The 24,848-nt window shown below is 41.7% G+C and overlaps 1 protein-coding gene across 3 annotated transcripts in view; it reads left to right on the top strand.

Annotated features, from left to right (window-relative positions):
* Window positions 1-24,848, top strand: part of DNAJC13 (DnaJ heat shock protein family (Hsp40) member C13) — a 66,003-nt gene that overhangs the window by 28,105 nt on the left and 13,050 nt on the right. For 2 of the 3 annotated variants that reach the window (XR_014503337.1, XM_083404632.1), the window contains exons 21-44: window positions 408-422; window positions 1,062-1,144; window positions 3,084-3,237; window positions 5,737-5,840; window positions 5,926-6,085; window positions 7,562-7,624; window positions 8,903-9,004; window positions 9,193-9,297; window positions 10,526-10,728; window positions 11,328-11,412; window positions 11,578-11,732; window positions 12,086-12,131; window positions 13,852-14,006; window positions 14,206-14,407; window positions 15,461-15,576; window positions 16,170-16,248; window positions 17,375-17,510; window positions 18,372-18,556; window positions 19,114-19,188; window positions 20,212-20,331; window positions 21,216-21,395; window positions 21,912-22,079; window positions 22,994-23,107; window positions 24,070-24,186. Coding sequence is in view for 2 of the 3 variants with exons in the window: in XM_083404632.1 (XP_083260758.1) it covers window positions 408-422; window positions 1,062-1,144; window positions 3,084-3,237; window positions 5,737-5,840; window positions 5,926-6,085; window positions 7,562-7,624; window positions 8,903-9,004; window positions 9,193-9,297; window positions 10,526-10,728; window positions 11,328-11,412; window positions 11,578-11,732; window positions 12,086-12,131; window positions 13,852-14,006; window positions 14,206-14,407; window positions 15,461-15,576; window positions 16,170-16,248; window positions 17,375-17,510; window positions 18,372-18,556; window positions 19,114-19,188; window positions 20,212-20,331; window positions 21,216-21,395; window positions 21,912-22,079; window positions 22,994-23,107; window positions 24,070-24,186 (2,922 nt within the window). In the remaining variant the exon portion in view is untranslated. The remainder of the gene's footprint in view (window positions 1-407; window positions 423-1,061; window positions 1,145-3,083; window positions 3,238-5,736; window positions 5,841-5,925; window positions 6,086-7,561; window positions 7,625-8,902; window positions 9,005-9,192; window positions 9,298-10,525; window positions 10,729-11,327; window positions 11,413-11,577; window positions 11,733-12,085; window positions 12,132-13,851; window positions 14,007-14,205; window positions 14,408-15,460; window positions 15,577-16,169; window positions 16,249-17,374; window positions 17,511-18,371; window positions 18,557-19,113; window positions 19,189-20,211; window positions 20,332-21,215; window positions 21,396-21,911; window positions 22,080-22,993; window positions 23,108-24,069; window positions 24,187-24,848) is intronic. The other variant, XM_083404633.1, reaches the window with a different exon arrangement.

Here is a 24,848-nt window from a genome sequence, read left to right as displayed (position 1 = left end):
CAAAGCACTTGACCTGAAATAAATGAAGACCAAAAAAACTACTTAGCTTCACATCAAATTATATAGCCGTTAAAACTTTATGTGACAGAGCAATAGGGCATGGCTTCCGTTTTGGTTTAAAGGTGGTCTTTCTGTTGAGTTGCTTAGTAGATAACACATGGTATGGGGACTGTAGCTAGATTTTCCAGAGCTACGTTACATTGCCTTACTGTTAACTGCCAAATAGTCCTGAGTTTATCTACTTATGGGCTGTAGAATCTGGGGGTGAATTTGAGGATTCTATTCTGTGATGAAGTTACCTTGGAAGGTTTCTTGTAGATGATTATTCTACGTATTCAAACATGTGAGAGGAGCTTTTGTTAAAAATTCAACTTTTGTTTTTCTTTCTACTTCCCAAATACTACCAGGACAGAAATAATATGGTGAGTCTTGAGTCCTTACTCCCTTCTGTAGAGTGTAGATGGCCTTGAATTATACCTGGCATGTAGACCTGTCTGTCTGTATACGTTAGTTTGAACTATTTCTTGTTCAAGTTTGGCTTGCATTCTTCTGAGCTGCTCCTTTATGTCTCCATTCTGCAAGGAAGTAATCCTCTACTCGCTAATTTAAACCCCATCCGTCCAGTTCTATTTACACCATTCCAGATTTAACAGGCATGATTGTCTTGTCATTCCCATTCATTTTGGTAACACTCTAAAGATGTGGCTTTCCTGCATGCACATTTATTCTGTAACACAGTTGTGGTCTTATTGCATTGTTCCCGCAGTACCTGATCCAATGAGGTTGGACTCATTGGCAGTAAAGTGTAATCAAAGAGATAGCCAGGTCACAGTCAAGTGGCCCTTGCTCTCTGAAATTTTATATGTTTGGTACATGCTTGTAAAGTTGTTTATTCTTGTTTTCTAACAAGATAGGAAAAATGTGTCTCTTTTTAGCATCGAGACAGACCTGTCTTGGAGTAGAACATAACACATTTAACTTTTTGTTCAGTTTATTGGAATCTATGCGATCTCATCTCACAGCGTGTTGACAGTTTTGGATTCACAAATCTTCCTTTGCAGAACGTTAATCAAAAGCCAGTCATACTGAGGAAACGAAGGCAAAGGATAAAAATACAAGCAAACTGGGATCTCTTCTATTACAGGTACAATTCTTTTGCTTTAGCCCAGGGATGGGCAACCTCTCTTTGGCCCTTTGAACCCTCCCTCGGTCACAAATCTTCACTGGCCTTGCTTCTCCATTGCCTGGCTGGAATGTGGCCTGGAACTCAGATAGTGACTTGTGCTTGCCAGAATGGAGGATAGAGAGGGATGTTTGAATGTGTGTCAAAATGAGATACAGTGGTGCCTCGCAAGACGAAATTAATTCGTTCTGCGAGTTTTTTCGTCTTGTGAATTTTTTCATCTTGCAAAGCACCAATGTGTATTGACGGTTTCCAATAGGAATGCATTGGCAGTTTAAAAAAAAAGGCGCAAGACGTTTCGTCTTGCGAAGCAAGCCCATAGGGAAATCCGTCTTGCGAAGCAACTCAGAAAACGAAAAACTCTTTCGTCTTGCGAGTTTTTCGTCTTCCGAGGCATTCGTCTTGCGAGGTACCACTGTACAATGGTAAAATCTGCATTCATTGTGCTGCCCACTTCTGTCTCCAGCACTGCCTCCACTCCACGTCCCCAAAGCATGTATGGCTCCTGGAAGGTTGTCGAGAGGGGAATGATCAGGCCCTCGCCCCCTATTTTGGTATAGATTAGAACTGCGTGTCAGATCGAAATTGGAGCAGTGCCACTTTTGTGTGAAATGCGCATTGCAGAAATGAAGTGTACTTTAGGAAGATTTAGAGACACCTTGGTAGGAATACTCATGCGCCAATGGGATGCACACTCTGCTTTTTTAAATAGCAGTGGCCGAGGTTTGTTGCAAGCAACCTTTTGAGGTTTCCTCAAGTTTCAAAAAGATGCTCACTTTTATAGAAGGAGGATGTAAAGCCATTTTAAAAACACAGCAGGGGGAATATCATTAAGTGGTTCTGGGGATTGTTGCCCTTAATTCCTATTAAACATGCATCACCTAAACATGCATTACTTTAAGCACATAGTTTGTAACTTTAAGAAGAGTTTGGATTTGATATCCCGCTTTATCACTACCCGAAGGAGTCTCAAAGCCTTTCCCTTCCTCCCCCACAACAAACACTCTGTGAGGTGAGTGGGGCTGAGAGACTTCAAAGAAGTGTGACTAGCCCAAGGTCACCCAGCAGCTGCATGTGGAAGAGTGGACATGAGAACCCGGTTCCCCAGATTACGAATCTACCGCTCTTAACCACTACACCAAAGCTACACATACAATAAAAAGGACTGAAACTGCCTGAACTGATTGTCAGCATTATTTACTTGCTATCCTGAGCTAGTTAGCGTGTGGATTACAAGTTTGAAAACATACTTTATGTTTCTTTTTTAATATATATCTTGCCTTACAACACCAAAAGCGGGCAATGCAACGTTTTACAAAAAGTTTTAAATTATTTTACATTTGTTCAAACATTCAAGTTATTGATTTAAGTTGGCTTTAAAACTATACAGTGGTAGCTTGTTTTGAGTCCAGGATCCATTCTAGAACCCCAGACGCTCAACGAAAAGTGCGCTCAACAAAGCGCCACTCTGCGCACACACGTGGAGCGGTTTGTGTTTCTGCGCATGTGCGAAGCGCAATTTAGCGCTTCTCCGCATGCGTGACTGGCGGACCCGGAAGTAAGCCCTTCCTTGTTTGCTGCGGACGTCCACCGAAATGGATGCTGGACGGGGCAGATGTATACGGAGGTACCACTGTAGCTGGTATAGAGTGGCATCTGGCTAGCTTGAATGCTAATTTGCTGAGCAGTTTTCAGATCTGTAAATACATGTAGCAGAATATACTACATAGTACATATTAGTTTAGTCCTTGGTGGGTCACGGTTGCTAGTTTGATACTTTCCAGTACTGTTACCAGTGGGTGGGTGCTTTAAATTTTATTCAGAAACTTAATTCCCCCCCCCCCATAACATGTAGTTAAATGCTACACACAATCTGCTTCCCATGTGTTTCTGTATTAAGATTTCTCCAAGATCATGCTAGATCCAATTTGATTTGGAATTTCAAAACGCGGGAAGAACTAAGAGATACCCTGGAGTCTGAGATGCGGGCATTTCAGATCGACAGAGAACTTGGCAGTGCTAATGTCATCTCCTGGAATCACCATGAATTTGAGGTATGCCTTTACACAGCGCTTGTGTTTCATGTAAAGTCATCATTGATTTTGAACACCCCTGTGTTGATACCTGGATATGTGTACTGTTACTAACAGATGCTAGTATAAAAAGCAAGCTTCAGTTTGAAATAGCTTTATATAGTCTGCATATTCTGTCAACTTAAGTTGCCATTCTTCTTTGGTTGAGACCTCGCTCAACTTGCAGACTAACATGTAGACTAAGAGAACAAGAAGAACATACATTTAAAGAAGATTAAAAAACATTGATTGAATATATGGGAAATAATTGTGTACAGCTGAAAACGCTGGCAGCATTAAGATAAATTCAGCAGTGCAAAGAGGTTTGGATGGATGCAATAATGGAATCCTGAATGGTACAGTTTTTGTAAAATATCCAGGGATTTATGATATGTAAAATGAACCATGGAAAGAGAAGAAGAGAAGCCACTGATACCTTAAGGATGTAAAATGAGTATTTTAAATTGTAAAACAGAAAATTTTATAAAAATTATATGAAAGAAAAAAAGAAATAGCTTTATACAGTTCAGTGACCTTTACATAATGAAAATTTTATATCTGCGCAGTTCCTGCTTACAGTAATTACTGGGACTGTCATTATAGCAAAGAAATTTAATCAGTTCATCTTACTGATTTTATTTTGTCATTGCTCTAGTTTTACTTGAGCATTTCTAATCTGAAATAAGTTCAATAGAGCTTACTCCCAGATAAGGATGCAGGTGGCGCTGCGGTCTAAACCACCAAGCCTCTTGGGCTTGCCAATTGTAAGGTCGGCAGTTTGAATCCACGCAACGGGGTGAGCTCCCATTGCTTTGTCCCAGCTGCAGTTTGAAAGCTTGCCACCACAAGTAGATAAATTGGTACCACAGCCTCAGCCCAGTATACCTGAAGGAGTGTCTCCACCCCCATTGTTCTGCCCGGACACTGATGTCCAGCTCCGAGGGCCTTCTGGTGGTTCACTCACTGCAAGAAGTGAGGTTACAGGGAACCAGGCCGCGGGAACCAGTCCCTGTGGGACGCCCTCCCATCAGATGTCAAGGAAATAAAACAACTATCTTACTTTTAGAAAACATCTGAAGGCAGCCCTGTTTAGGGAAGTTTTTAATTTTTGGTGTTTTATTGTGCTTTTAATATTCTGTTGGGAGTGGCTGGGGAAACCCAGCCAGATGGGCGGGGTATAAATAATAAAGTATTATTATTATTATTACTACAGTGGTGCCTCGCAAGACGAAAAGAATCCATTCCGAGAGTTTCTTCGTCTTGCGGTTTTTTTCGTCTTGCGAAGCAAGCCCATTAGCGTCTTAGCAGATTAGCGCTATTAGCGCTATTAGCGGCTATTAAAGGCTTAAGGGATTAGCGGATTAGCTGCTAAAAGGCTATTAGCGGCTTAGCGGGCTTAGTGGATCAGCTGTTAAGCGGCTTAGCGGCTTGGGGAAAAGGGGGGGAGGGAAAAAACCCCCGCAGGAACTCGCAAAACATTTTCGTCTTGCGAAGCAAGCCCATAGCAAATTCGTTTTGCGAAGCACCTCCAAAACGGAAAACCCTTTCGTCTAGCGGGTTTTCCGTCTTGCGAGGCATTCGTCTTGCGGGGCACCACTGTATTATTATTATTATTATTATTATTATTATTATTACTACTACTACTGCTGCTGCAGCCAGAAGGTAAGCAGTGTTTCCATGCGCTCTGGCTTCCGTCACGGTGTCCCATTGCACCAGGAGCAATTTAATCATGCTGGCCACATGCTGAAAATCTGTCTGCCGACAAACCCCGGCTCCCTCGGCCTGAAAGCGAGATGAGCGCCACACCCCATAGTCGAATTCAACTGGACTTAACTGTCCAGGGGTTCTTTACCTTTACTCCCAGACAGGATTTCAACCCTAGTCTTTTAATGATTTCATTTAAACTGACAAAAAGAGCAAGAGTTCTAAAGGAAGAAAACATACACTTTGCTCTTAGATGTTGTGGCTGTGTCATAGCAAGCACCCTGATAGAACAGCTCTTCCCCTTCCCTTTTTGCGTACGAGGGATACACTGCTTCTAAGATGGTGTTTGTCATCTATACTCTTTATTTACAAATACAGTAATATTTTTTTTTATGCAGTTAATTGGGGTCCTCTTTGAAAACAACGTTTTAAATCAATCAGACTATTTTAGTCAAAGTGCCTGAAACGTAGGTGTTTTAGAAAAGCTTATCTTGAATATCTTAAACTGAGTATTTTAAGCTAATCTTCCGGCACATACAAACACAACTCATTCTCTCTCTGTTGATGAGGTTCATTTATGTATGGTGCTACTTACACACTGGGTTTTTCTTCATTGTACGTTTTAGCTTACAAACTAAAATGTAAAACTATTATAACTGACTGGTTTGTCGATTCTGGAACTTCCTTCAAAAGTTATGTTCCCACACCACACACCTTGATTCCTTAGCAGTTATGTCAGAAACTTTTGCTCACTTCCTGTATCTTATTCTTCAAAAGGTGAAGTATGAATGCCTGTCGGATGAAATCAAAATCGGGGATTATTACTTGAGATTGCTGTTGGAAGAAGATGAAAGTGAAGACAGTGGAGCGATAAAGAAATCGTGAGTTACTGTTATCTTAATATTCCCTCTGAAATCTTAATTTTCTGCATAATAAACCTTTTGTTCTACCTTTTTCTTCCTACAGGTATGAATTTTTCAATGAGTTGTATCACCGTTTCCTGCTCACTCCTAAAATAAGTATGAAATGCCTCTGTTTGCAAGCCTTGGCCATTGTTTATGGAAGATGCCACGAGGAGATTGGCCCGTTTAGCGACACTAAATATATTATAGGGATGTTGGAGAGGGTAAGCATTTTTTAAATTACTGCATACAATTTGGGAGAGCAGAGCAGGCATATTGAAGTTTGTTTTTTGGAATTTCAGTTAACAATGCCATGTGGCCATTGGACTAAGAGGACTAGACTAGTCCCCTAATTGTTCCCATGTGCCTCGTTCCCAAACCCCAGGAAGCTTCTGCCTGACTTAGGGAGGGAGGTGCAATGCTCACAGGTGTGACATCAGCTCCACGCCCCTGAAAAATCGCCGTTACAAACTAGTGTTTCTTCCCCTAACTGTTCCCCTACGAAAAAATTCACCGCACGCCACTGATTGCTCTGGTGAGATGTCATGGTTTAATTCTAGCCTCCTCTGAGTTTGGCCTGTTTCTCCCCGCTCCTAGAATCATAGAATCATAGAGTTGGAAGAGACCACAAGGGCCATCGAGTCCAACCCCCTGCCAAGCAGGAAACACCATCAGAGCACTCCTGACATATGGTTGTCAAGCCTCTGCTTAAAGACCTCCAAAGAAGGAGACTCCACCACACTCCTTGGCAGCAAATTCCACTGTCAAACAGCTCTTACTGTCAGGAAGTTCTTCCTAATGTTTAGGTGGAATCTTCTTTCTTGTAGTTTGGATCCATTGCTCCGTGTCCGCTTCTCTGGAGCAGCAGAAAACAACCTTTCTCCCTCCTCTATGTGACATCCTTTTATATATTTGAACATGACTTGGGGGAGTTTCAGAAACTCCTGCTGAACTCTGACTCTCTGTTTTTGGTCTGAATTGGGGTTTGTGCTATAACGCTATGCTTTAAAACCATAGTTAGTGTTGAAGCCAAACTTCAGCAAAAGATTCTTGTAGGAGAGTCTGGGAGAAAGGTAGGTTTGTTCACAATAATGCTACTTCTGAACATGGTCAGTGACCTATGGTTTGTCCTTCAGACTTGTATTTGAACAAAGATTTTTTAAAAAATAAATAAATACTTATTTTGAGAATTTTATAATTTACTGAACCTTTCTGAGTTACTTTAGAGTGGATGTGATTAACTGTAGCATTTGCACCTTCAACTTTTAAAGAAGCTAAACAAACAGTGTAAACTTTTAAGTATAAAAAAAATGACAAGCTTTTCGTGTTCTGCCTGGTCAAGCGACACATCTGTGTTGATCCTTTTTTGACTGTTACACTTTAGACTTGTGAGCAGTAAAATAAAGGAGCTAAAATGGTACATTTTTGAGAGCAATCCCTGCGGTTGCTTCAGTTCTGGTTTCAGCTGTAGATCTGCTCTGCTTTTGTACATCCACATTTTAGTAGATCACTTTCTAGCACTGATAGTATAACAATAGATGAGGGTTCAGTTTTGCTTACAGATCTTGGAGATAAGAGGATAATTGCACCTTCAATATAGCAGCATATTTCATCTTAAATAAATAAATAAACAAATGATAACATTGAAGCGCATTTCTCAGACTTTTTCCTATTTAAAAATGTTTTGTATTTTTCTCTAGTGCACTGATAGACTTGAGCGGGACCGATTGATAGTGTTCCTTAACAAGCTGATTCTCAACAAGGTGAGCAACCTCGCATTTCTGCATAAATTGTGCCATTTTTAATAAATTTAAATACACGCACAACAGTATTTATTGTAGCTTGGGCTGCTCATAAATGCCTCCTTCTCAAATCCATTGTTGTATATTGTTTTAAATGTTTGTTTTGCTATTGGGATTGTAGTTCCATTGGTGTTTCACAAGCTGGTCTCTGACTGTAATAAATTTCATGTTCATGCCTCCTTCTCCAAACATCTTTCCACTCTCTTTCATTTGTGTTATGGAATTGGAGGAGATATTACAATTTTGATTAATAACCATGTCATTAGATATATTGAATTGCTGAGATGATATTATATGTCTTACAAGGAGATAATAATAAGAATAATTTTATTATTTATACCCTGCCCATCTGGCTGGGTTTATGCAGCCGCTCTGGGCGGCATCCAGCAAAATGTAAAAATTCATAAAATGTCAAACATTAAAAACTTCCCAATACAGGCTTCCTTCAGATATCTTCTAAAAGTTGTGTAGTTCTTTATCTCCTTGACATCTGATGGGAGGGTGCCACTGTCGAGAAGGCCCTCTGCCTGGTTCCCTGTAACTTCACTTCCACCCAACATTTTTCTTATCTCACAAAGGATACGATACTTTTGGTTGGAAAATCATAAGCCACTCTAGTTTGTTACCCTTTGAATCACTAATATTGAACAGAAAGGCCTATAAAAGTCTCACCAATTATTTATTTGGTATTTGCTATTAGTCCCCCCCTCCCCGCAATGCAGGAATCATTTGCCCAACGTGGGGCTCCAACCCATGACCCTTAAATTGAAAATCTCATGCTCTACCGACTGAGCTACCCCAGCTGTCAGTCCACTGGCTTTAAGAAAGTATTTTAGATGCTTCATGGACAAGCACAGTTCATATGTGTGTGTTTTATTTTACCTGTCCTGATCTTTTAGAGATAGGCTCAGTTAAAAGTCCCAAATCCATAATAAAATTCTATTCTTGTATTAAGGAATAAGATAAAAATAGACATCAAGGGTCGCCCCCCCATTAAAATTGATAGATATGGCTCTTAGAATATATCTGTGATTTTTATCAGTGTGTGCTAATTTTAAAGGTTCTGACGTATTTGTTTGTACATCAGTTTATGTATTTGTGTGTGCTGGTGTCATTAAGTAGCCTGTCTAGGTAATTGTGTAGCATGAAGTTAATGGATTATGCTTAACTAAATCACTTAATCTTGTTATCTTATGTTATAATTGAACACATGTGACTGTTGTTTTCCCTTTCTTGCAGAAAAATGTCAAGGAGCTTATGGATTCTAATGGCATTCGGATCCTCGTGGACCTCCTTACCCTTGCCCATCTTCACACAAGTAGGGCAACCGTGCCGTTGCAAGTAGGACATCTTTAATTTCTTTTCTTTCCATGTATATAATTTAGGAGTGGGTTATTAAAAAGCTGCTTAGCCACATTGTAGTTTCTATGAAATGAGCTTCAAACTGAAGCACTCAGTGCTGTGAAAGTAGTTTGTGTGTGTGTTGTTTCTAACTCTAAATGGGGTGGTTGTTGTTTTTCGTTTTTAAGAGCAATGTAATTGAAGCATCACCTGATATGAAGAGAGAGAGTGAAAAAGAGTGGTACTTTGGCAATGCAGACAAAGAGAGGAGCGGTCCTTACAGCTTTAACGAGGTAACTTTTCAAGTGGCGGCTGCGCCTTTTGAGTCAAAGGTAACGAACACAAAAAGCACAACGTTGTTCGAACAACCTTCCTCACTCTGGTCCCCCTCAAATATTTGGAGCTCTCGCTCCGTCAGCCCCAGGCAAATGGCCAACGATCAGGGAGTTTCAGAGCAGCATGTCAGGGGGGCACAACATGCCCCTGTAACACTTGAGGAAAGGATGTGCTTATAGATAACATCTCATTCAACCATTGTTGTTCTTGGAAATTTCAGCTTTCACGAATAACAGGTATAATTTCAAAGTCAGCACGTGCTGTGTGGTTTGTATGGTTGGCTTTGGAGTGAAGACGCCCGACTTCTTGGTTGATAATTCCCTAGAGGTGCAGTAAATAAAAAGGTGAAGGTAAAGGACCCCTGACTATTAGGTCCAGTCGCGAACGACTCTGGGGTTGCGGCGCTCATCTCGCCTTACTGGCCGAGGGAGCCGTCATTTGTCCGCAGACAGTTTCCAGGTCATGTGACCAGCATGACTAAGCCGCTTCTGGTGAACCAGAGCAGCGCACGGAAACGCTGTTTACCTGCCCGCCGGAGCGGTACCTATTTATCTACTTGCACTTTGACGTGCTTTCAGACTGCTAGGTTGGCAGGAGCAGGGACCAAGCAATGGGAGCTCCCCCATCGCGGGGATTCAAACCGCCGACATTCTGATTGGCAAGCCCTAGGCTCAGTGGTTTAAACCACAGCGCCACCCGCATCCCTAAGAGGTGCAGTACCTCCCATTAATCCCTTCATTTGGGCCTGCAGAACTGGGAGAATTTGACAAAGAATGGCTGTCAGGGTGTGCTCAGTTGATTTTTTTTCCCCTGTTCGCTAAATGGATGTTACAATTTCATCCTGACTGGTGTCTTTTGTTTTTGTACTGCGCATTTGCTAGCAACTGCTTTTTTTAAAACTTAGTCCTCTTAGTAATTTGGCACTATTTGCATTGCAAATTTCTTCCATTTGTGGCCTCAGCGGATCCATAACCTGTTTGATTGCCCATTTTGGTTGGGTCAAAAGTTCTTAGGTTTGCTAAAATTCTGTGGTGCCTTGATATGATATCTAGGGATAAGTTGTTTAAAGGGTATGGTAGTGTCGGAATGAAAGTGCCTTCAGCACAGCTTCTAAAGACATAGTTTAAAAAAGACAACTGCATTATGGCCTTCTGTTTTCTCTGTGGCAATCCATTCCTAACATAGATGCAGGAACTGTGGACCAAAGGGGTATTGACTTCCAAAACCAGGTGCTGGGCCCAGGGCATGGATGGATGGCGTCCACTGCAAGTGATCCCTCAGCTGAAATGGTGTCTACTTGCCACTGGGCAAGCTGTGTTGAATGAGACGGACCTTGCTACACTTATCCTCAACATGCTTGTCACAATGTGTAGCTATTTCCCCAGTAGGTAAGGTGTAAACAAAGAAGTTGGGTGGGGGGGAGTTGGGAAAGTAGGGGGTTGGACTAAATAACAACAACAACAACAACAACAACAACAACAACAACAACAACAATTTATTATTTGTACCCCGCCCATCTGGCTGGGTTTCCTCAGCCACTCTGGGTGGCTTCCAACAAAGATGAAAAATACACTAAAATGCCACATATTAAAAACTTCCCTGAACAGGGCTGCCTTGCTGAACAGGGATGTCTTCTGAATGTCAGGTAGTTGTTTATCGCATTGACATCTGATGGGAGGGCGTTCCACAGGGCGGGCGCCACTACCGAGAAGGCCCTCTGCCTGGTTCCCTGTAACTTGGCCTCTCGCAGTGAGGGAACCGCCAGAAGGCCCTCAGAGCTGGAGCCTGGATCCTTGGGGTCCTTACCAACTCTACAGTTCTGTGATTTTCTTTTCACACAAACACCCATAGCCTTTATTCAGCCCCTACACAGTTCCGTCAACCCAAGAAGGTCCGTATCAACCATTTTGAGGGTAACCCTGTTTTACAGTACAAGCTGGCCATTGTGCACTTCAAACACTGATTAGGGAAACCTCTTCCCTTTCAGAGACCAGGATAATGCCATTATAAGGCCTTTGCCCAGAGTGAAGAGGCTCCTTTCTGACAGCACTTGCCTTCCTCATATCATTCAGGTAAGCTGATCTGCAGTCTGATCGTCAAGATTTAGATGGCTTGCTTTTCAGCATATTTTGCTTTTTGAAAAGAAAAGAAATCTTGGAACTTTGATTGGGAGCAGTAGCCCTAATCTGAAATGCACAGGGTAAAACCATGTCAAGTTGTTGTTTTTTGCATTGCAGCTGCTGCTGACCTTTGATCCCATTCTTGTTGAGAAAGTGGCCATATTGCTTTTCTACATCATGCAAGACAACCCACAGTTACCTCGCCTTTACCTCAGTGGAGTATTCTTCTTCATCATGATGTATACCGGTTCCAACGTGCTCCCCGTTGCAAGGTGAAAGCAATAAATGTTTAGCATCTGTTGTATGTTTACTTAAACATAGAGTTTCACACCAGCTAAGTGTGAATGCAAGGATATGGCATTCGTTTCTGAGAGATTTTAAGTCATAAAATCGTTTTGCACTTTTCGTCTCTGGACCACCTTAAAGAAACCAGGCTACATTGTATAATGGTGATAGCGAGGGGTCGATGAAGAGAGTGTCCCTAGGGGCTGTATTTAGTGCTAGATGGCCAGTGAGAGCCCAAGAATCAGACAGGTTAGAGGGCAGGTGCAAGTTTTATAGTCCCATTAACCTGCATTCTGAGCTCATGCCATTGAGCTAAAAGTATATATGAATTATTTTCTAGGTTTTTGAAGTATACACATTCGAAGCAGGCCTTCAAGTCTGAAGAGGTAAGCAGCAATTAATATTACAAAAGAAACTGGCAGTGCTTCAACAAAACAAGTCAATTCCAAGTATGCGCTAAGTATAAGCATTTAAACAGAGAAAATGTCTGGGGGGGTCTTGTTGCTATCTGAAACAACTCTCTCTCTTCAGAATGTGCTGGATCCTTTTAAAAGGCAAATTGACCAAAGTTTGTTGCGCTATTAGCTACACCATGTTTAACCAAGCAGTTGGAAATATGTAACTGAATTTAGCGTTAGGAAGTTTTGGTGGAGATGAATGTGGAGACAACTCTTAAGCGTTAAATGCGTTGGTAGTTGTGCTGCGATGTGATTGTGGAGGCAAGCCGCAGAGCAGTTTGTGGTTGTAGGAGTTGAAATGCCTTGAGACCAAGACAGCAATGCTGTACTCACTCACTGCTGGGTACACATGTACAGTGGTACCTCGGGTTAAGTACTTAATTCATTCCAGAGGTCCGTTCTTAACCTGAAACTGTTCTTAACCTGAAGCACCACTTTAGCTAATGGGGCCTCCTGCTGCTGCCGCACCGCCAGAGCACGATTTCTGTTCTCATCCTGAAGCAAAGTTCTTAACCCGAGGTAGTATTTCTGGGTTAGCGGAGTCTGTAACCTGAAGCGTTTGTAACCCGAGGTACCACTGTACGGCAAGGGCAATAAACCTTCAGGCTCGTTCCATTCGCTTCTGGGCAGCCTTGCAGGGCCCACATACTCCAGGGGGGTGGGCAGACCAGATGCAGAGAATCTGGCTTTTATAGCAGACTGTATCCCATCCATGCAAAAGTCAGAGGCTTTTCCTTCTCCTATAAAGGCATTCTCATGGTTCGATGACACATTCCAGCCCGGGAAGAGTACTGGGGGTCGGGGGTGTAGGGGTTTTAGACCAAGACAGTGCTTGGTGCGGCCTATATAGCCCAGGACCCTCATACTTATGGGATCGCCTTCTGGTATGCCCCGTGGAGGACCTTACGGTCCACAAATAATATCTTGGAGGTCCTGGGCCTCGAGGTTAAACTGGCCTCAACCAGGGCCAAGGCCTTTTCATCTTTGGCCCCAGCCTGGTGGAACGCTCTATCGCAGGAGACCAGCACCCTGCGGGACTTGACATCCTTTCACAGGGCCTGCAAGACGGAGCTGTTTCACTTGGCCTTTGGTCTGGGCCCAGTTTGACACCCCTCTATGGACCCTGTAAGTTACCCCTTTGGCTCTTTTATCACCTCATGTGGGACCAGCATGGATAGCTGGTCCTGATGAATAGAGTTTCCCAACCCCATAGTTGTAATTCATGGGCAGTCATTTAATTTTATCCTGATTCAAATTTTTAAGCTGTATTTTAATCAGTTGTTTGATTGTGTTTTAATGTATTTGATGTTAGCCGCCCTGAGCCCAGTCTTGGCCGAGGAGGGCGGAGTATAAATAAAAATTTATTTACTTACTTACTTACTATGGAGAGGGTGGAATAAAGAGGCATGAAGGGCCGCCTTTGGACTCTGCGCCTGAGGCTCCTAACTCTTGATGTATTGCAAGGGGGTTGGACTAGATGGCCCTCAGGGTCCCCCTGCCAACTCTGTGATTCTGCAAGTTGTGCTGCACATAGTGGCTTATGAAAATTAATACCTCCATTATCACAAAAGCAACCGGTAAAGACGTGCAAAAGCGTGTTCATTTCATTTTCACACTTACATCCTGACAACTTCTTCTTTTTTTTTAGATGAAAGGGCAAGATATAGTTCAGAGAAGCATTCTTGGACACATCCTGCCGGAAGCTATGGTGTGTTACTTGGAAAACTATGAACCAGAAAAATTTTCTGAAATTTTTTTGGGCGAATTTGACACTCCGGAAGCTATTTGGAGCAGTGAAATGAGGTAATTTGATTGATACACTTCCAGCAAAAGAAGTGGGTTCCCCCCCCATTAGTATCCCCCCCCCCTTTTCAGTTTGCTGACTGTAATTAAATTCATCTGATATCTTTGTGACTTGCCACAGATAACAAGGTTTAATGGTTTAGCGATCCAGAAGAACGTTAGCGATTGTTTGCTTCAAAATGCCTTTTGCAATTCACAGGCGCCTTATGATAGAGAAGATTGCTGCTCATCTTGCAGACTTCACCCCTCGTCTTCAAAGTAACACAAGAGCGCTTTACCAGTACTGCCCCATACCGCTAATCAACTATCCTCAGCTGGAGAACGAGCTGTTTTGTAACATCTATTACCTCAGGCATCTTTGCGATAAACTTCGGTTTCCTGACTGGCCAATTAAAGACCCTGTAAGTCAAATGTCTTGCACTCTTCCTCAATCTGCAGCAAAGCAGAATTGAAAAATAAAAAGGGGAAATAGGTCAAAGAACTGCCAGAGCCATGACTGCTTTGCTGGCATCTTGAGTGTGCTGTGATCTTAACAGTTCTGTTTTAAAGTATACAGTTTCAAAGCCAGTTAAGTTTAAACAAGGAGTGTGTTCAATGTGGTGGGGATGTAAGAAAGCTAAGGGATATTGGGAGATGATATACACAGAAATAAAAAAGATGCTAAGGTTGACATTCCCCCCCCCCAAAAAAAACCCCGAAATGTTCTTTTTGGGTATGATAGAGGGTGAGATACCTAAGAATGGATTAAATCTTGCTCTTTATGCTACTGCTGTGGCCAGAATAGCCGATGCACAACTGTGGAAGGATAAAAACAGTCCAACAAAAGAGGATTGGCAGAATAAGTTAATAGAATATGTGGAGTTGATGCTGACTGCAAAGATAAGAAACCAAGATGAACGTACCATAAGTGAGGAATGGGAAAACTTTGGAGATTGTTTAAAGAATTATAACAGTTTCATAAATCTCCCAAGTAGGACTAGATCAATGAACAGCAGCTAAATCAATTAGAAGGTAGAGAAAGATGCGTATCACAGCTAAGAGTAAAAGGGAACCCATGGGAGGGCTGGGGTGGGAAAGTTGAATAATGTATTCTTATTATTATTTTTATTGAGTATATATACCGCCCTATGCCTGGAAGTCTCAGGGCGGTTCACAGAAAAGATCGCAGCATATATAATCAGAATAAAAACAAGGATAATGAAGATTATTGTGAAATGGATATACCAATTTACTGTTAAAGCATCGATAAAAATTAAAATAAATAAAGGAGTGTGTTCTAATTTTCAAATATAAGCGATAAAACTCCTATATTGTAGGTTTTCTAATAGAGAGGAGTGCCAGGTGGCTGAGTAATAGCAGCTATCTCCACCTTCCTCTCCCCGCCCCCCGAAAATCTGAAAGTTACATTAGAAGAACTCATTTGGAATTTTCTGTCTCCCAACCACCCCGGCCAGGTTAAACTCTTAAAAGATACCCTCGACGCTTGGAAGAAGGAGGTGGATAAGAAGGCGCCCACAATGTCAATAGATGATGCTTATGAAGTTCTCCATCTCCCAAAGGGACAAGGACAGTAAGTTATGTGCTCTTCGGTTCCACTGACATTTTAATATGAATGACTCTTACGTTGTGTATCTTGCATCATTTAAACTTAGTTGCCCTCTGATTAAGTTCTAGAACCGGAAGAACAGCTAGTATGGCTGAAGTTTTGTACAGGAACGATAGCATAATGGTTCAGCATTGGAGCACCTCTATTTCAGACCAGCCTGACCTATTGATTTGGAGGCATATCGGTTAACTAAAGCGCAGGAGCCCACATAGCGGTGTGCAGAGAGGATGGGGGGGAAATCCAGTTTCCAAGATCGGATTGCCATAGTAGTTTACACAGGCCTTGCTATTGTCCCATCGGCAGTCCTGAGAAGTCACTGGAAATGCACCATTAGCGCTGCCACCCCTACTCGGCATTAAATAGGAGACAGACTGGCCTAGATCTTATGGATAACGTTTGTAGCTAATTCATAAAACATGCTTTGGAAAGTGACCTAAAATCTGTCGTTCAAAATAACCTGCCAGAGTTTAGTTTGAAATCTATGTTATATTTTTCCCCCCCGACTGAATGACAGCATATTGAATCCTAGGTAAGCAAATTCTTTATGTATCTGACAGGCACGATGAGAGCAAAATCAGGAAGGCTTATTTCAGACTGGCCCAGAAATACCACCCTGACAAGAATCCAGAAGGTCGAGTAAGTGCTATGTATTAAATATATATTATGCCTATAGGATGTATTGGGTCTGGTCTGGTGTCTGAGCACAGGCTCTCTACTGTATACATGGATCTATCCCAGTTACTGCAATGGGGGGAGCAGATTCAAGTGTGCATTTGTTCAAATGTGCAGAGTCACTCCTTTTATGTCATCAGGACTGCCCATTTATGCACAAATTCCTGCATAATAGAAGTGCAACTGTTTGTTTGCTAAAGCTCTTAAATGTATACATTTTTACATCAGAAAAGGGAAACAATTTTGAGTTATGGACATTCCAGTAGTGGAAGTTGGCAGATCCACACACAATCAGTCTCTCTCTCTCTCACTCACTCACACACACACCCCTACACCTTTTCCCCATGGTAACAGAGGCATATAGTTCATTTTTAGTAACTCCATTCAAGTTTCACCTTCCATTTTCTTGTGGGGGGAAATAGCTCTCCCAGTGCCCTTTTTATCTGTTCTTTCTGTGCAAATCTCTGTAATCCCAGCATAAGAATGTAAATGAAGTCAGCACATCGCTGAACTGGAAGCCCTTAACCGCAACTGTTTTAAGCCCCAAACTTCATAATGTAATTGCATGCCCAAAATTGTATGGACTACTTTTAGCACATCTGATAGGAATACAGGTCTGTTAATTTCTCCCTCTGCTTTGATCTGATTGTGAGGGAAGAAGTCATAATTGCACAATTTGCACAACTTCAAAGACCCTTTCCCTTCTTGCTGTACAACTTAAGGTTGGGAGGGGACTCTGAAATCTGACTGCAGGTCTCATCCCTGCTTTACATTAAGTAATCCTTCGCCAAATACTGGAATACTGTCTACGATGCTGTCTGTACACGTGGCTGTTCTGAATAGGTTGTACTTATGTTTCTTGTTAACTCTGTTGTCCTACTGTGTGTGTACGTGTAGGACTTTTCATAGAAGAGTGTGGTATAAAAGTCAGAAAAACATTAAAATAGCTCAAATTTAGAACCGTGTCTTTGAAGATTATGCAGTAGAAGACAGTCTTTCTTTAAATCCTGACCTGTTTCTTTTGCAACATCAGCTGATTTATTTTGAGATTGGATTCATATCTGCTTCCTTACATGCATTGTATTTGCAGGATATGTTTGAAAAGGTGAATAAAGCGTATGAGTTTTTGTGTACAAAGTCAGCCAAAGTGGTGGATGGTCCAGATCCTGAGAACATAATTCTAATTTTGAAAGCTCAAAGCATCCTTTTCAACAGACACAAAGATGGTAATTATACTTAGCATTTTGTTTTGTAAAATACTAAATCTCATTTATGTGTTATTGAAAACTTTGGGCTTATTTGGGAGGTCACTGATTACAACCGATACAAATCATGTGGCAAACTATCAAGCTCTACCTTCTCAGGTGCATCACCTTGGCTTTGTTGGAGAGTGGATTTCTGAAGGAGGGGCGGCCCCTGTACTTTTGGAGGCTACAGTCAAGCCCAAAATGGACATTTCTTTGAATGCAGTGAATACTCTTTTTTCCAGCAATTTAAAATCACCCAGGCTCCACTGATTAATAGGTGGACCTTTGTTGGTAGAAAACCTAGGACTTGTTCTAAAGCAGAAAGTCTGCATTCAAAACAGGGCCAGTGTGGTGTAGTGATTAAGAGCGGTAGTCTCGTAATCTGGGGAACCGGGTTCGCGTCTCCGCTCCTCCACATGCAGCTGCTGGGTGACCTTGGGCCAGTCACACTTCTTTGAAGTCTCTCAGCCCCACTCACCTCACAGAGTGTTTGTTGTGGGGGAGGAAGGGAAAGGAGATTGTCAGCCGCTTTGAGACTCCTGAAGGGGAGTGAAAGGCGGGATATCAAATCCAAAACTCTTCTTCTTCTTCTATTTTCCACATGCTGCTCTGATTCACCTGTATACTTTCCGAGGAGCTGCCCAGAATTTTGGGGAATTCAACTTTGTTCAATACTTGTTAGGAGCTAATTTGTTTAGTGCATTCTGTGTTACACTTCTTCTTTCTCCTGTGTTGTTGGCCTTTGAAGTAAGAAGCCATAAAATAATTTGTTTGATATAGTGTCACCATGAGACTGATTCACATGTGAATGTTAATTCTTGGCATTCTTTTCTTTTCAAGATTTGAAGCCTTATAAATACGCAGGTTACCCCATGTTGATTAAGACAATCACAATAGAGACTTCAGACGACCTCTTGTTCTCCAAAGAATCTCCCCTGTTGCCTGCTGCTACTGAGTTAGCTTTCTACACTGTCAACTGCTCAGCACTTAATGCAGAAGAACTAAGGCGAGAGAATGGTATTGAGGTAGGCTCAAAATCCTCCTGTGGGTTATGTTTTGCAGAGAGTGAGTTTTATTCTTCCTTTCTATTAAGCTCTGGTTTGCAAAATGCATTTTAATAACCCTTTTTGGCTGGGTGTTGTCTGCTGAGCCAGCTTTTCCTCATATTTTCTAGCTATCTGTAAGTACATCTCAGAACTGCTGTTGCTGACTATTCTGTAAGCTTGCATAACCAGTGCTGAATATTTCGTGTATTTGGCTTAATTTGCCTAAGAATAAGCAAGTAGATTGTTATTAAAAAAGACAAATATTAACTTCTAACTTATATCAAGCAAAAGAAACAATAACTGGGCTTCTAAAAATGTTAATATTACTCCAGATAATTTCAGATTATTGGTTTGGCTTGGAATAATTGAACTTCTCTTTCTCTAACAAGTAGGCATTTGACGTATTAAATTTTACATTGTGGTTTTAAAATGGCATCCGAAAATTTTTAGAGAAATATTTGCTATATGAAAACAATCGTTTCAACTTTTGCTGCTGACAGTGTTCAGGGGGAAAACATGTCTGTCTATCCCCACAGATTCTGCAAGAGGCTTTTAATCGCTGTGTTGCTGTCCTGACACACTTTAGTAAGCCAGATGATATGTCAGTTCAGGTAAGTGTTCAAAATAATCCAGTAATGGAAGTTGTAGCATATGTGTGAATGTGAACTAAAATGTGAACTGGCCATAGGAGACCAGATTCGGGCAACTGTTCTAACTATTTACACTAACATGGTTCTCACAACATATTAAAACTGTAGATAAAATAAACTATGGTTTAATGTGAATAAGAACAAACCTTGGCTACCTGCTCGTGGTTGGTTTGGAGAGAAACAAACCACCATTCCAGGCTTGGATAACACAAGAAGCTATGGCTTGTTTTTGGTGGTACAGCAGCAACAGGGAAGGAAGGAAACAGCTGCAATTTCAGTGGTGTGTACCAGCAATCTGCTTATTCTCATTAAAGCATAGTTTCTTTTAACAATGGAGATACCAAAGACTGAACCTGAGAACTTCCACATGCAAAATGTGTACCTTACCATTCTCCCATTTTGCCACAGCCCATTTCTGGTGCCAACATTAAAGGTAAAGGGACCTCTGACCATTAGGTCCAGTTGTGGCCGACTCTGGGGTTGTAGCGCTCATCTCGCTTTACTGGCCGAGGGAGCCGGCGTACAGCTTCTGGGTCATGTGGCCAGCATGACTAAGCCGCTTCTGGAGAACCAGAGCAGCGCACAGAAATGCCGTTTACCTTCCCGCTGGAGTGGTACCTATTTATCTACTTGCACTTTGACGTGCTTTCGAACTGCTAGGTTGGCAGGAGCAGGGACCGAGCAACAGGAGCTCACCCCACCATGGGGATTCGATCTTCCGATCGGCAAGCCCTAGGCTCTGTGGTTTAACCCACAGCGCCACCCACATCCCAGGTGCCAACATTAGACACTTCATAAATTGAAAAGAAGTAACAATGCTTCACAAGACTGAAAGAAGTAATCACTTGGCAAATTACAGTGCTGTGTCTGCCTTCCAGGGAGCTCTTTATCATTCCTTTTCAACTTCTGAAGCGTGTATATTTGCAGTGCATCTTATTATGCACCGTCCCAACGCCATATGACTTCGCATTTTTCACTTAATAGGTGTGTGGGCATGTAAGTAAATGTTACAGTGTGGCAGCCCAATTTGAAGACTGCAGAGAGAAAATAACTGAAATGCCAAATATCATCAAGGATCTCTGCAGAGTACTGTATTATGGCAAGGTAAGCTCTTGTATGACTCCTATCTTTCTTTTCTAGCCTCCCATTTCTGTAGAACCTCAGGAGTGTCCATTAAGTGGATGCAATCATTTGGGCCTATTGCCTTCCTTTTGAAAGCTGTAGGATTTCCTTTCAGAGCCCCAGTTCACATAAGGCTTCCTGGGGCATGTAGACAGTTTTGTTTGCACATTGTCTTTTTTTTTTTTAAAAATATTTTTATTAAGGTTTTCAGATAGAAGAAAGAAAAAAGAGAAAAATACAAAAATAAAAACAAATAAAAACAATTCAGTTTCCATGATATTTCTTACATTTGCTTGTTTCCCGGACTTCCCCACACCTCCCTCTCTGTATTCCAATTCCATTGTTTAGTCAGCAAATCCCTTCCCTCTACCTTATCCTTATCTTTATCTTAGTGTATTATACCTTTAGTTTTTCATCTTTTAACCATCCATTTTTCCATATTTCTTCACCACATTGTTACTAATAACCCTTTAACCTCAATCCAACATCATTCTAACATTCATTAATTTTGTAGTGTTTTTGTAAATAGTCTTTAAATTTCTTCCAATCTTCCTCCACCAGCTCTTCTCCCTGGTCTCGGATTCTGCCAGTCATTTCCACCAATTCCATATAGTCCATTGTTTGCACATTGTCCAATGGAATGTACAGACACAGTCCTTCTGTTTACCCTATTATATTCTTATTTATTCTGTTTCCCCTATTATGTAATGTGATTAAAGCGCTACACTGCAGAAGCAAGAAACAAAAAGTGTGAAGAACGTGCCACTATTGCATTTTGTCATTTTTACGTCAGAAACATCGCTTGGCTTGTCCCAGCTGAACTGAAGCATTTCTCACCCAAAGCAAATGTTTTCTTTCCTACTCAGAACATTCCCCGCGTGGCTTCCCTAGGGGTCGAGTGTGTCAGCTCCTTTGCTGTGGACTACTGGCTACAGACGCATCTGTTTCAAGCTGGAGTTCTGTGGTATTTGCTCGGCTACATCTTCAACTATGATTACACACTAGAAGAGAGTGGGATTCAGAAGAGTGAAGATTCCAATCAGCAGGTAATGAAAATAAGGAACTGTGAATAGACTGCTGTGCTTTAAATATATCCTGAGCAGCATTTCTAAGATGACTGTAGGAACTTAGTCATTATCTTAAAATCAAACACATTGCTTAATGTGCTGTGTTTTTAGAAAACTATACCTGTGTGTTGTAGCCTTTTTTGTGCTGTTCAAATGACATTCTCAAGATCAGTTGTGCTTGCTTGTGCCAAGCTTTGATCCAAAGAGAGAAGGAAGTTTGAAGAAGGGAATTTCTTTATATTCTTAAAAAAAAAACAACCCTCTGCAGCACCCAAAAAGCCCCTCTAGAGAGTTAGAGAACCCTCCTAAATAGTGCACAGTAGGTTATAAGGAGACACAATGGCCAGTGACAGTCGCCCCAAATTGGGCAATGACATTTTTGCAAGTTGTGTCCATTTTATTTTGCGGTATTGCTTGTGAAGGAGGGGTGGTCTTGTTTCTTCATCTACTCAGAAAATCTATGCATGAGATTGAGTCCCTATTTTCTGCTAACAGGAAGTAGCCAATACCCTTGCCAAGCTTAGCCTCCTTGCTTTGAGCCGTCTTGGTGGATATCTTCCCGGAGAACAAGCTACGCCTGAAAACCCAACCATCAGAAAAAGTCTTGCAGGCATGCTGACGCCTTATATTGCAAGAAAACTTGCTGTGGTCAATCCTGCCGAGGTACAAGAACATTTTAATATCCACGTTAATGTTTTTCCGCTTTTCTTGACATGTATGCTGAGCGTGTAAGTTCAGTATGAAAATTTAGTAATGGCAACAAAGAAAATTATACAGCCTTTAGTGGACACGGAGCAATGGATCCAAACTGCAAGAAAGAAGATTCCACCTAAACTTTAGGAAGAACTTCCTGACAGTAAGAGCTGTTCGACAGTGGAATTTGCTGCCAAGGAGTGTGGTGGAGTCTCCTTCTTTGGAGGTCTTTAAGCAGAGGCTTGACAACCATATGTCAGGAGTGCTCTGATGGTGTTTCCTGCTTGTCAGGGGGTTGGACTCGATGGCCCTTGTGGTCTCTTCCAACTCTATGATTCTATGATTCCAGTGTCTTAGACACCTTCAGTTCTCTGTGTTGCAGCCAATGGATTTTTGTTTAAGATAGTGGAGTGTTAATAGAGATGTGCTGATTCGTACAATAGTCATCCTACTATTTCTAACTTGCCGTGTCTTTCTTGCCAGATACTAAGGGCTATTTCACATGATATTGCTGCTACAGTATTTTTGAGTGATTACTGCATATGGCAAACCAGGAATATTTGTGTGTGTGCGCACGCAAACATAAGAGAGAAACAATGCTTGCTGCACTCAATAGTTGCAGGATAGAGACTGTTTCAGATTACTTCTGTAGCGCTTGAAATCATAAAGTGTGCATCTAGCCAGAGCTGGAGTTTTTAAGAGCAAATTCCAAATAGACTTACGTTAAAGAATAAATAAGATGAAATAATTTGCACATTGAGAAAGCTAGAAGGGTTACAGTGGTTTTGTAGTGGTATTAACTGGTCGGATGTAGATGCTGTAGAAAAAATGAAGTATTCGTCTTGCATTCAAATCTGTTTTGCCATAACTGTTTCTTGACCTAGATTCTGAAAATGCTGAACAGCAACACAGAAAGCCCATATCTTATTTGGAACAATCGGACAAGAGCTGAACTCCTTGAGTTCTTGGAATCTCAGCAGGAGAGCATGATTAAAAGAGTGAGGCACTTTTTCAAATTGTCGGGCTTGTTAGTTGGGAGTTTCTGAGGCAGGGAACTGAAGTAATTCTTGTTGCTGCATTTTTCAGAATCATTAAACCGAGGTGTACAAAAGCCACGCGGCCAGCTTCTTTTAATGTACCAGGCCACAAAAGTTTGGTGTCCTCCCGTGGGATTTATAGATTTCATCCCCTCATTTCTCCATTTATGGTCTCATGTTGTAAACAGCATCCTTTAACAAAAGCATATGTCAATAACTCTGATCCTCATTCGCCATCAGTGAACAGAAAGGCTCCTTCAGTTCAGACACGACCTAAAACCAGGAGAGGCTCTTGCTGGCAGAGGTGGAGGAGACAGTTTTTCCTGATTCCTTTATCCCCTTTGTTGTATCTCATATTGCTCTGGATGGAGAAGATGTTGAAGCAGCACAAGGGGCTGAGGAGTGACTTGTTTTCCCTCAGATATTTGCCCTCAATTGAGTGATCGAGAGCTCTGTCTTTGCCAGTAGTACAGCTCAGGTGTTGCTTAGCATCTTCTTCTTCTTCTTTGGCAATCACTTGTAGCTGAGTACGATTGTCATACATATTCGAGTTCTGCAGCTGGGGTTAAAAGAACGATTTCAACCCAGCATGCTTTTGGTTGCAGGATTCCTGTTTGCAGCACCACACGTGTTAAAAGATCGTTGAGGGTTAAAGTGCAGCCTGTGCAGGAATTAGCAACAGCCATGGGAAAGGACAGAAGTAATAGATATCTTCCCAAGCGCTGGCCAGCTCTCCTCCTACCTTCTAGCCTTTTCTTGCAAAGTAAACGAGAACTGAAATCAAATTCTGTCCCCGCTTCATGTCTCCAAGCTTAAAGTAGACAATTCATATTGGGGGATTGTACTGCTTTTGCGTCCATTCGGCTTAATGTTTTTACTATGGGAAGCTGCAAATAGATTCAATTGATTTTTACTTTCTAAAGGGTGACTGTGATAAAAGCTATGGATCTGAATTCATCTTCAGCGATCATGCAAAAGAGCTTATTGTTGGAGAGATTTTTGTTAGAGTTTACAATGAAGTCCCCACATTCCAGCTGGAGGTAAGATTCTACTTCTTGCTATTTGGTGAAGTCTTATGGTTTTAAATTGGTTAATTCCTTTTTTTCCCCCCTGCATATTAATACGAAACATGTATTAATATGTTTCCTTGTCAAAATATAGGATGTACTAATTTGTTCTCAGTAAATCATCAACACAGCAGATACGTTCAGAGGTTCTATATCCGTTCCCTCTGAATTTTGTTACATGTTTGTTACAGCTCTTCCTTTGTTAAAAAATTCAAACGTCGGAAAAGAAATGTTTTCAGAATAGAGTAACCCTATACTATAGAACTTTCCAGACTTTTATATAGCAGTCTTACCCTTCCTTTGTTATAATCTTGTGAGGAAGCCTTGCTACGTGAAGCTGAAACACCTACTGGTGACGCTTCTGCTGCTCCAGAGAAGCGGACACGGAGCAATGGATCCATACTACAAGAAAGAAGATTCCACCTAAACATTAGGAAGAACTTCCTGACAGTAAGAGCTGTTCGACAGTGGAATTTGCTGCCAAGGAGTGTGGTGGAGTCTCCTTCTTTGGAGATCTTTAAGCAGAGGCTTGACAACCATATGTCAGGAGTGGTCTGATGGTGTTTCCTGCTTGGCAGGGGGTTGGACTCGATGGCCCTTGTGGTCTCTTCCAACTCTATGATTCTATGATTCTA

This window comes from Podarcis tiliguerta (genome assembly GCF_965153285.1).
Source record: "Podarcis tiliguerta genome assembly, chromosome: 12".
In the NCBI taxonomy this organism is placed as follows: domain Eukaryota; kingdom Metazoa; phylum Chordata; class Lepidosauria; order Squamata; family Lacertidae; genus Podarcis; species Podarcis tiliguerta.
Note: the sequence above shows the minus strand (reverse complement) of the source record. Positions and strands in the feature narration are given on the sequence as shown.